At 41.3% G+C, this 12,196-nt stretch overlaps 2 protein-coding genes across 6 annotated transcripts in view; one reads left to right on the top strand and one right to left on the bottom strand.

Moving 5' to 3' along the window:
• CNOT9 (CCR4-NOT transcription complex subunit 9) overlaps positions 1 to 3,478 on the bottom strand; it is a 33,368-nt gene extending 29,890 nt beyond the window's left edge. Inside the window, exon 1 of one of the 2 annotated variants that reach the window (XM_047721040.1) lies at positions 3,087 to 3,478. In XM_047721040.1, the coding sequence (XP_047576996.1) occupies positions 3,087 to 3,110 (24 nt within the window). In that variant the 5' untranslated portion in view covers positions 3,111 to 3,478. The remainder of the gene's footprint in view (positions 1 to 3,086) is intronic. The other variant, XM_047721039.1, reaches the window with a different exon arrangement.
• A 134-nt stretch (positions 3,479 to 3,612) lies between these two features.
• USP37 (ubiquitin specific peptidase 37) overlaps positions 3,613 to 12,196 on the top strand; it is an 86,350-nt gene continuing 77,766 nt past the window's right edge. Inside the window, exons 1-2 of one of the 4 annotated variants that reach the window (XM_047721037.1) lie at positions 3,613 to 3,886; positions 8,849 to 8,989. The gene's annotated coding sequence lies outside the window, so the exon portion shown is untranslated. The remainder of the gene's footprint in view (positions 3,887 to 8,848; positions 8,990 to 12,196) is intronic. The other 3 variants (XM_047721035.1, XM_047721034.1, XM_047721036.1) reach the window with 3 other exon arrangements.

Genomic DNA, 12,196 nt, shown 5'->3' with positions numbered 1-12,196 from the left:
GAAGTGATGATTTACCTGTTATTTTATTTTATTTTTTTTAAAGATTTTTTTTTTTTAATTTATTTGACAGAGAGAGATCACAAGTAGACAGAGAGGCAGGCAGAGAGAGAGAGAGAGAGAAGCAGGCTCCCTGCTGAGCAGAGAGCCCGATGCGGGACTCGATCCCAGGACCCTGAGATCATGACCTGAGCCGAAGGCAGCGGCTTAACCCACTGAGCCACCCAGGCGCCCCGTGTTATTTTATTTTTAAAAATTTATTTTTTATTTGTCAGAGAGATTGAGAGAGCAGCAGGTAGAGAGAGAAGCAGGCTCCCCGCTAAGCAGGGAGCCCAGTGTGGGACTTGATGCCAGGACGTTAGGATCATGACCTGAGCCAAAGGCAGACACTTAACCGACTGAGCCACAAAGGCATCCCTTACCTGTTATTTTAAAAAAGAGAAAAATAAAGGTGCACACAAGTATAAAACATGTCATCATTAAAAAAAAATCTTCTCAAGTAACTTAGATTATTGTAGGAACTGTTGCATGTTATCATTAACTCTTCTCAGTTTCCAGTAATATACACCACTACTGTCCTTTATGTAGATCAGAGTAATACAGGCAATTTAGTCTATAAGAATGCGTGAAGGATTGGGAAAGAGGTGGCTCAACTTTTCTCTGCTTCCATTTCCTCAGTGACCAAATAGTCTAGTGAATGAGTGTACAAAGGAACTTCTCAGAGCTTCTGCTGGAGCCCAATAGCATTAATAGATGAAAATCTATCTAAAAGCTTAAATTTTAAATCAATGTAAAGCACTGTAAATGTAACTGAAGAAACAAGTATTGTATATTTATCACAAGTAATGAACCACAGCTCTAATGGCTGTTCAAAAGATGCATTAGGTTGGGGCACCAGCATGGTTTAGTCGGTTAAACATCCAACTTCTTGATTTCAGGTCATGATCTCAGGGTTGTGGGACTGAGCCCTGGGTGGAGTGCCACACTCAGCAGGGAGTCTGCTTGAGACTCTGTCTCTGCCCTGCCCTCCCCTGGCCCCATGCCATTCTCTCAAAATAAATGAGTAAATTAAAAAAAAAAAAAAAAAAAAAAAAAGATGCATTAGGGAACAAGTGAAAAGAAAAGGAAGTGAATAGAAATAGAGTTTACAGAGTCATGGGGAAAAAAGCAGTTTAGTATCAAAGCCTGAGAAGATGTCCAGGAACTAGACAAGCCAAGATTAGAAGAATCCCTTGTGTAAATTGCCCCTCCCCTACCAGCAGAAACCTCATCTTCCCCCACCCCCAAAGATTTTTATTTGTCAGAGAGAGTGAGCGCCCACACGCCTGCACAAACAGGAGGAGCAGCAGGCTGAGGGAGAAGCGGGCTCCTTGCTGAATAGGGAGCCCGATGCAGCACTGGATTCCAGAACCCTGAGATCACCACCTGAGCCAAAGGCTGAGGCTTAACTGACTGAGCCACCCAGGTGTCCCTCAGCAACCTCATCATCTGACTTGTTTCTTCCCAAATTACATGTATAATTTGGGAGAAGAAACAAAAATGCTGGGGAAGTTGCAATCACCTAAATGAAAGATGGAAAGGTATCCACTCTGAGTACTTACAAATACTTAGAAATATGGCAACAGGGGCAGAGATGCCACTGGCACTGGAAATGACAATATATTCTATAGTCGGGTCATATTCAGCATACCTTTTCACTTTCTATATTTAAAGTAAAAGCAATTTTTTTGGTTCTCTATTTAATACTTAAGTCATTTGCCTGATAACGCAATGTCAGTACACTACCCCCTTCAGTCACTTCATCTTGCTGTAATTGATAAATGCCACCAGTATTCAGAAGAGTGCACTCCAATCATACGATCTCGTTTTTCCATTATGGGTGTGTGCTCTCAGTAGTCATCTCCCTCATACATATTTTTTCATCCAGCTCTCAGTAGTGATCTCCCTCATACATACTTTTTCATCCAGCAAAGTGTTTGTGCCCTTACTTTGTGCCAGGAACTGTCCTGGCACTTGGGGTAACCTTACCCTTAGGTCAACAAGAAAGTAAATGAATACAAAAATGACAAAATTGAGATCACCGCTGAGAAAGATATTTTTAACAGGAAAGTTGGGGGTTACAGAACTTCTTTAAATAGAGTGGTCAGGGAAGGTTACTCTAGGAAGATTTAGGAAGAGACCCCAGGGAAGAAGAGGCAGTTACACCCATATGCTGAGTGTGTATGTGCGTGTGCAATTGGGGGGGGGGGTACATGGTAAGAAGAGTGTCCCAGGAATAGAGATCGGAAAGTGCAAGTGGAATGTAAAAGCACAGGTATAAGGGATGGGCAGGAGGCCAATGTGGCTGGAGCTTACGGAGCAAGTGACATAAGACTAGACCGTAAACGTGGGTAAAGACCGTATGGTACGTATGGTAGAGGGAGGGCCTTGTAGGCCACAGCAAGGAGTCTGGATTTTATCTAAATGCAATGGAAAGCAAAAAAATTAGTTCAGCCAGGTGTATTACACGATCCATTTTTCTTGTCCAGAGATCGCCCTGGTAAAATGAGATGTGGGAAAAAGGTTTTAAGCGCAGAGGATCGTTAAGTCGGGCATGATAATTGTTCATTTCTCCCGGTCTTCTATTTTCCACCTATAAAGCAAGTGGTGTAAGTTAGAAGCCATTTCCTTCCCACTGCGAAGTGCCCGGGCAGTGAGTTCCGAGAGCAAGGGCCGTGTCAGATTGACCACGGAATTCCCCTTCATCCCCGCCGGCGCCCAGCACGCAACCGGCACCCTGAAACCGTCGGTCAGCGCAATGAATCAATGAATGGCCCGTCCCGGCCGCGAGGGAGGCGCTCCGGCGCGGGACCAGGCCCCGGGGCCGGAAAAGAACGCGATACGCGGCGCAGGAGGCCGCGAGAGCCAACAGAGAGGAAAGTGGGGGCCGGCTCCACCACAGTCAAGGAGCGACGAGGAGGGGGCCGGGGCCTCGCAGACTGAGGGCAGGAGGAGCTGGACTCCCGGCCCCACACGGGGACCTGGGAGAGCAGGCCGAAACGCGGAGCTAGAGGGGGTCTGGGCCCAGACCGGAACGCCCAGTCACTCACCGCAGCTGTCGCCAGGCTGTGCATGTTGGGAGCGGCCGCCGCTCTCCTCCCACTGCCGGACGCGTCGCAGCCGCGTCCCCGTTTCAGTGACTCTGCCGCCAAAGATGAAGAGCCGCGGCAGCCGCCATCCGCCTCCGGCTCGCTCCGCCCCCTTCGCAGCCCTATGACCTTTCACCCCTGACCCCGCCCACACACCTCTTCCCGCCTCCCAGCTCCCGGCGGAGTTTACAATCCAAAAGTCTGTCCTTTGCCCCTTAAGATTCTGGGCCAGAAGGACGTCCCCCACCCACTAGTCCCCGCATCCTCTGGCTGCGAGCAGGTATCCCCAAAGAGGGGCGTGAACTCTGACTCTCCTCCAGAGGCCAGTGAAAGGCGGGAAAAGCCGAGCAGTCTCGGAGGACAAGTAGTGCGCATGCCCGATTGGGCTGTGTAGGAGGGAAATGGTGGGAGGTTCATAGGGCGCGAAGTGGATAGTGCGCATGCGTACTACTGCACGCCGGGGGCGGAGCTTTCTCGTCCAGACTTCGCTCCGTCCTGGGGCGGGACGAAGGCTCAGGAGGGGCGGAGTTTGTAGGCTTGCGCGCACGCGCTTCGTCTGGTCGCGTCGAGTGTGCGTGCGTGCGTGCGTGTTTGCGTGTGGTCACAGTTCCCGCCATCAGCCGCTCTCCCTGACTAGGGGGAGTGAGCGGCCCCTCTTTTTCGTGCCCGGTGTCCCTTCCTTCCTTACCCCCGGCTCCTCCCCCTCCGCGCGGACTCTGCTTCCGGCAGGCCAGTGCCGGGCTCCGGACCCGCAGGCACAGGTAAGGCGCGGCAGGCGGACGAGCTTCTCAACTGAGCCGTTTTCCCCAGGTCCCCCTCCCCCCCGGGGCCCCCCCTCCCCGCTTGCGGTCCGCCCACTCGGTGTTCACTCTTCTGGAGTTCGCCCCGCTGCTGCTTAGCTCACCCCTACTCCCACGACGCTCCCAGGGCCTCACAGGTACTCCTCTTGGGTTCCCCCCCAGGCTTTCCCTCTCCTTTGACCTAGTCTTTACTGTCACGCTCTTCCTCCGCAACCCAAACCTGGCCCCTTTTCGCTGGGGGCTGTCGTCGTCCGCCACTCGCCCCTTGGCAAGGCCTACTGTCTCTTCAGGTGTCTTCCGTTGCCGCGCACCCATCAGGCCTTGGACGTTCACTCTTGACCATTCTGCATCTTCCCTTTCCGAACCATTTATCACTAAAACGCAGGAATTGTATTTTTGTCGTGCGTTTGGTTGTTCCGCGTCTTCTAGCTATCAGACCAGGTTGTCAGGTTTACCTATTTTAGGTCATGATCCATGAAAGGAAATGATCACTGATGATAAAATCCTGTGTTCTGGAGAGTTGGCCTGTAGTGGTTTTGTGGTATTCGTCTTCAAAATTTCGGCTCTATTTAAATGCCTTTTGTGGGGGGCGGGTAGGCAGTATCTAACAAGTCTCTAACTGGAAAAGATGCTTGAGACAGGCTGTCAAGGGGGCAGTTGGAGCTCAGAGGAGAGTTTTGGGCAGGCTGTATAAACTAATGTGTGTATATCATCTGCCATGTTGATAGTAAGTGAAGTTATGCATGTGGATGAAATTGCCTAAGGAGAGTGTAGTACTAGAAAAAACGGACCCAGGATGGAGCACGGAGGGATTCTTGGTGATTAATAACTGTATAGAGGAGGGCGAGTCTTTTGTAAAAAGAGATGAAAGAAGTAATCGATAGTGTTGAATTCTGTTGAAAGATAAAGTTGAATGAGGATTGTAAAGCCTGGTGACATCAAAGTAATCGATGATCACGGCGAGAAATGTTTGATGAAGTGAAATGGAGTATCTGGCTTTAGTGTGAGGGTCTTGTTCACCTTTTACTCTTCTGTCCTAAGCTTTAAATTCCACCTGTATATTGAAGACTTAAGAATTTTAATTTCCAGCCTTTTCCCTTTATTTTCAGCTCAAGATTAAATAACCAGTTCAGTTGTCTGCTTGACATCTCCACTTGATTTTTTTTTCCCTTAGGAATTTCAAATATGATACATCTAAAACCAAAGTCTTAATTTTTCTCTCTGTATCCCAAATTCTTTGTCCTTCAGTATTCTATTTCATTAAGTGGCATATTCATTTATCAACTAACATAAGCTAGAAACTTGAAGTCCATTCTTGACTTCTACTTCATCCCATGTATTTTTAAGTTCTGTTTATTCTATATCCAACACAGTTGGCCCTTGAATAGCGTAAGGGTTAGGGGCATGGACCCCTTCGAATTGAAAATCCACATGTAACTTTTGACTCCCCTCAAACCTAGCTACTAACAGCCTACTGTTAACTGGAATGCCAGTAGCATAAACAGTCACTTAATACATACGCTGTATGCTATATATATTTTATGTTGTACTCTTAGAATAAAGTAAGTTAGACAAAAGTGTTAAGAAAATCTTAAAGAAAATACATTTATTGAAAAAAAAAATTGTGTATATGGGGGCGCCTGGGTGGCTCAGTGGGTTGAGCCACTGCCTTCGGCTCAGGTCATGATCCCAGGTCCTGGGTTCGAGCCCCGCATCGGGCTTTCTGCTCAGCGGGGAGCCTGCTTCCTCCTCTCTCTCTGCCTGCCTCTCTGCCTACTTGTGATTTCTCTCTGTCAAATAAATAAATAAAATCTTTAAAAAAAAATTGTGTATATGTAACTCCATACATTTCAAACCCATGTTGTTCAAGGCTCATCTGTATGTCTGAATGTATTTCTATACATCTTCAGTATCACTTTTTTTTTTTTTAAGATTTTATTTATTTATTTGACAGAGAGAGAGAGATCACAAGTAGGCAGAGAGGCGGGCAGAGAGAGAGGAGGATGCAGGCTCCCCGCTGAACAGAAAGCCCAGCGCGGGGCTCGAACCCAGGACCCTGGGATCATGACCTGAGCTGAAGGCAGAGGCTTTAAGCCACTGAGCCACCCAGGCGCCCTTCAGTATCACTTTTTGAGCTCAAGCTGCAAATCTTTCACTCAGACTTAATTAGTCACTGGTTCCTTATATTCTCATCTGTAAAAATGGGACTAATAATCATTTTATTTGATTGTTAAGAGGATTAAATGGCACATGGCACACAGTAAATAGCCAATGACCATTGTTATTGTAATTGTTATTATAAGCTGCAACACTTCAGTATTCTCGTCTGCCCTGTTTTCTTTCATTCTTCCTCCTTTTACTCTCCTCCCCAAACCCAAACAATCACTTCTCCATTCAACAATAACATGTTATTTCTCTGCTTCAGTGGGTTTCCCATCACTAAACTGTTTATTATATTTAGGGTAAAATTCAAAATCCTTACTGTGGTCTACAGGATTCTACATAACTTGATTCTTCCCGGCTTCACTAGCTTTATCTTGTTCCAGCCCCTTCTTGCTCACTAAACTCTAGCTGAACTGCTTTTCATTTCATTAGTCACACCAGGTTATTTTCCAACTACTGGGCCTTTGCACATGCTGATTGTTCCAGCACGACCATCCCTGTTTAACTCATTTTTTAATACTAGCTTAGCCTTTGCCTCTTCCTTCTACCCACCGAGTCTTAAATCAGGTACTCTATTATAATGTCTTGTCATGACTTTATATTTGTATTATTTTTTAGAACTTGTAATTATATATTGTGTGATTATTTAAAGCATGTATCCTATTAGAATGTATGCTAGTAGTAGCTATTTCATTTTTATTTCTCAAGAATTTGTTAAGTAAATAAGTAAACTGAAGCTTGTTTTAGGAACCATCATGTCTTTCGGAGTACTAGTTTATTGATGTCATCTGATGACAAGAACGTTTTCACTCTTCTAACAAATTAAAGGATGCAAGAGAATAACCCAAGAGTTTTCCAGCTATGGATGATTTTACTCATGCTTAGGGCATAAAAATCATTCAGATTGTAGGCTCTGAATTGAAGATAAACTTTATCTAGGTCGATTTCTCCCTTTTAGTCATATACTAATTTTATCTCTGCGTTTGTTTTTTGGATCTTTTTAGGAAAGAAAGCTCTTAGAAATCAGAACAGTGGTTTATATATTTTACCAACAGGTTAAACTATGAGCATAGTGAGGATGAGATTTCCAAAAATAAAGGAAAGTTCCATATTTAAGTAAGTTATTGTTGGTGGATGTGGAAAGTATTAAAATTTAATAATTTGTGTATATAGAACAGGATTTGTGTTGAAAAATGGAAATAAATATAGGAAGTATATGAGTGCCAAACACAGAAAGGCATTTGGGTTAATTTTATGTGTAGTGATGAGCCGTTAAAAATGTTTCAGTCAGGGAGAATGTTTCAGTTAAGCAAGATGAGAACATTCTAGAGAGATGCTGTACAGTATTGTACCTCTAGTTAACAGTATCGTATTGTACACTTAAGGTTTTGTTAAGAGGATAGATCTCATATTAAATATTTTTACCACAGTAAAATAAAATTTAAAAAAATGGGAGAGAATTGGCTTCAGTAACAAGTAGTTAGCACTTACTAAGTCTTATTTTTTTGTAGTACAAAAGAAATAAGGTAGGTTCCTGCCCCCGCCCCCAATCACTTAGGAGAAAGTTAAGGAGACAAATAGTGCACTCTTTACTTGCCGAGAGAGTAGTTCTTTAGAAAGGGCATTGTAGGGCACAGGATTCATTGGATAGAAACATCCTGAGCGAATGGAGAATGGAAAGTGATTGTTGCTGCAAATCATTGATGAGGATGCACTGTGGTAGTGGTTAAAAATGTGGGTTCTGGTGTTAGACTTAGTTTTGTCTTTTAATGAATCCATAACTGGATAAATTAACTTAATCTAAGTCTCCGTTTCCTCATCTGTGAAATAGAGATAATAATCCCTGTCTTTTAAGATTATTGGGAAAATTAAATGAGATAATGCATGCATGATGCTTAACACTATGCTTAGTCAGTAATTGCATAATAAATGTTAGGTGGGAGTGATGGCAAAATGAGGAGTTTCCGAATCAGGGTAGCAGCTATGAAAAGGCTGGGTTTCAGATGAATGAGAAAGAGGGAAAAGCTGATGCTATTTTTTTTTTCTTTTTTTCTTTTTTCTTTTTCTTTCTTTTTTTTTTTTTCTGGAATGATGGTGGAAGGAAAATGTAGAGAAGTCTGGGAGCCTCTGATAATGAGGGCATGGACTGTATCATCCTCACATTTGTATTTCCACGGTGCTGTCAAATTAAAGTAGCTCAGTCATTTTTTTACTAAGTGAACAAATGAGTTTAAAGTTGATATTATAGCATTCAAGAGGGCAGTGAAAGATGTTTGGTTAGAACTTCAGGGACAGTTGAGGCTTAGAGAGCCTAAATTTGAGGAACAAACCCATAAAGAAAAGTAAAAACCAAATTTACTCACCTTTTGAAATTTGTAGCAGCACATCATGGAAATAGTTTTTTCAGACTTAAGACATCATTATGTAACAATGTTTATAAAGTCAACAAAGAATATACTCTTTTTCACTGCCCTTTTAGTTTCAAAATGTAGCAGGGATAAATACACCAAGAACACAAATGGATAAGGTACAGGCCTGGAGTCCCTCATTTTGCACAGCAGATAAATCCCTAAAGTCAATGGTGTATATATGTGTGTATCTTAAGCATTATATTTTAAATGTTTTTAGTAAGGTAGCTTGTAGTTTTTAAATAATCAAGAAGAGTTCATCTTTGTTGTATAAAATGATTGATTTTTTTTTTTTAATTTTAATTTTGGTAAATTGGATTCTTTTAAAAAGGCACACTTATATTTTCTTTAGCTGAGTTGATGGCTTCCGGAGAACTGGCATAGCTGCAAAATATGAGTAGTTCCCCAAGAAGAGTGCATTGCCTTTGGCACAAGGATCAGAATAAAGGTGAATTGTTATTACATAGGGTTTTTCAGTAAAAGTCACTGAAAAGTAAGTAATGTTTTTATTTGGATGTGTGTTTCCAAGAGTATGCAAATTGGCGAGAATTAACAGTTCTTTCTTCTATTTTGTAGTAATGGTTTTATTTTAGCATGTTTGGTCTACCACAGAACACCCCATACATAAGGATGTTTTCAGAGTAGTACTTAAAATATGTGCATTTAAATAACCGTACAGGGTACGGAAACATTTTTGTCAATATTATTGATTGAGCTTTCATAGAATGCTCAGAGTTAAACAGTAATTCTAATAATTGTGAGAAAAGCTAGGGAAAGAGGACTCTATTTGGACCTACTTAAAGAATGATTTGATCTTGTTACACCTTGTTTTAGTAATGTTGCTTTGATATGGAATTAGCATCATAGAGTTCAAAGAAACCTTCTCATTGGCCTAGGTTCATAGAAAGTTTAACTGTTACTACTGGATCATGCTGCATACTGAAAAAGAAACTTAGTTTTGTTTGTTTGTTTTTTCTCTTAATAGAATAGGACAAACCTTGATAGTATAATGAATGTATAAAAGTAGATATAGTTAATTCATTTAGTGCAAGAGCCAGGAATGGACTACATTAAGGGATTAAGAAAAAGTTTTGTTGGCTCTACAAATTTTATGTCCTGTACCTTTTAGGGTCTTCTTTTTTTCCTTAGAGGAAAGAACGGTTGGTAGTAGAAATGGTCAAGGAAGTGTTCAGTATCTGAAGTAAAATTTCATATACTTAAATCTTTGCATCAAAATGTTTTGAGAATTGTACAGAGAAATTATATATAGAAACAGAAGTAAGCAATAAAGTTTTTTCTCATGTGCTTTAGTGAACTTGGAAATCTTCACCTCCAATTTTGTTGAATAATATAATTTTTAAAAATATGTTTTGTTAGAGGAATTTAAGGTCATTGACCTTTACTCACTTTTGCTCTATAAAGAAAACACTAAGGTAATGGGGTTTTGTTTTCTCTTTTAATTGGTACCCTGACCCCTAATGACATTTCAGGAAAGGTGAGGGAATTTGGCAGAACTCTTAAAATGGAGTTTCTTCATTGAGCAATGAATAGTATGAATCCCAGTTTAAGCAGGTTTACTAATGTTTTTGCTTTAATGCATTCTGTAACTGCATATTAATTCTTGTTTTTCCACAAATGATTTTTGTCTCATTGAATTTTTTTTTAAAGATTTTATTATTTATTTGACAGAGCAAGAGAGAGCACAAGCAGAGGGAGCAGCAGAGGGAGAGGGAGAAGCAGTCTCCCCACTGAGCAGGGAGCCCAGTGTGGGACTCGATCCCAGAACTCTGGGATCATGACCTGAGCTGAAGGCAGATAGATGCTTAACCAACCGAGCCCCTCTCTTACTGAATTTTGATTAAGATATGAAGACAGCTTTGCATTTAGTAGAAAAGTTTAGATGCAGTGTTCAAAACATGAGTTATATGAATTACAGTGCCTAGTGGTACTTTTATAAAGAGTTTAGTAAATATAACCCTGTATTGGCTATTTAAGAGGGATTTATGGCTTCAGTATCTGCTCTTGTGTATTTTAACAGTAAATTGAATAGAATTGATAGTACTGATTTCATTATTCTTGAATAATAAGTTTGTTTCTTGTGTGTCAGACACTGCCATAATGGGGACTCAGAGTTTAAAGAATATATTCACTGTCTTCAAATAGCAAAGTGTAGATAGAGACAAAGAAGTAAACAGTTTATGATACAATGTTATACTGGAAGCAAGCACAGGGGACAGCAGGAGAATACAGAAGCTTGAAATAGTCTCAGTGTGAATATGGGATTGAGAGAAAAAGGGAAAGGTAGCTAGGAAAGGCTTCTTAAAGAAGAGAACATCTAAGCTGAGCCTTGATTTTATAGCCAAGAGAAGAAATCACAGGGGTTTTTGGGGGGGTGGGGAGAGCCCATACAAATTCTCCAGAGGTAAACCATAGTGCATGCAAAAGTATGGTGGTATGAGAACATTAAGGCTTTTGGGGGGCAATTACATAGTTCAGATAGCTGGCTTTGGAGGGCTTGTGGGGGATAGAGAGGTAAGTAGGCCCTGATCATAAAGGGTGTTTATGTCACGATTTTATTGAGTCTAGATTTTATTGTTTATTTATGAGGGCAGTGGGGAACTGTTGAATGATATTAAGGAGGAGAATGATGTGATTTGATCTACAGTTCATTATAATAAAGATGTCTGAAAGGTGTATGGAGGTAGAATTGACGGGACTCTACCGTGATCTTCCATTTCCAGTTCAATACCAGTAATCATCAAGAGAAATCGAAGTTAACTCCTATGTTTCTGGATGGACAACTGGGGTAGGAGAAGGGTAACATATTCTTGACAGTGTTGAGAGCAGAGTGGAAAGAAGTCTAAGGACACATCCAGACAATGAAGCACCAAATTATTGATTGCAAAAAAAGTATTATAAACACGCATTGCTGGTCCAAATTCTGTAGTTACTAGTTTGAGCAGTGCCGTGTTAACATGTCTTTAAACAGTAGTGGACTTTGTTACTTTGATGGATTTATATACCTAGCAAATTATCCTATCTAAATCTGGCCAAAGTAGGCATTCAAGAAATTGATGATATAAGTGAATAGTCATGGAGGACTTAAAATGCATAACATCTTTTAACTATTCAGAGTGTTTTCACATCTTTTTAAAAATTTTACTCCCAGTTATTTGATATTACAGCACCTAGAGGCCTCAAACTCGGGGGCCCCAGGCTGTATCCTGTGTATAGGGGTTTTGTTTGATTTGTAGCTTTTATAAAAATAAATTTGAAATCATTGCCCACAATTTTAAATGGGAAGTTTTGCATAAATATTTGGAATTCATGTTCTTGAAAAGTTTGCTGATGTGGCAATAACTGAGTTGACTAATTCTACCTGGTAAAATTAGTTAGATTTCACTAGTAGTTTTTATGGTTTGCCTACTTCAGTCATGTCACCTGCATGGCCCTTCTAGGCAGTTGAGTTTGACCCCCTGTTAACAGCTTATTTATTGGACGTCTTTAGAGAAAGGTGTTGCAGGCAAAGAATAAATTCAGAAAGTGAATACTGATTTCATTCATGTTAAAGCTTTTATCTGTTGGGTGCCAAATGTGTGTTATTTCATTTAGTTATGCAACACTATGGCATTTGCTATTCCTATTTACAGTTGAGAAGACTAATAGTTAGAAAGGGAAGTTATAAATTAGGGACAGCTGT

The sequence above is a fragment of the Lutra lutra genome, chromosome 3 (assembly GCF_902655055.1).
Source record: "Lutra lutra chromosome 3, mLutLut1.2, whole genome shotgun sequence".
NCBI lineage: Eukaryota > Metazoa > Chordata > Mammalia > Carnivora > Mustelidae > Lutra > Lutra lutra.
This window is presented reverse-complemented; position numbering and strand designations above follow the sequence as displayed.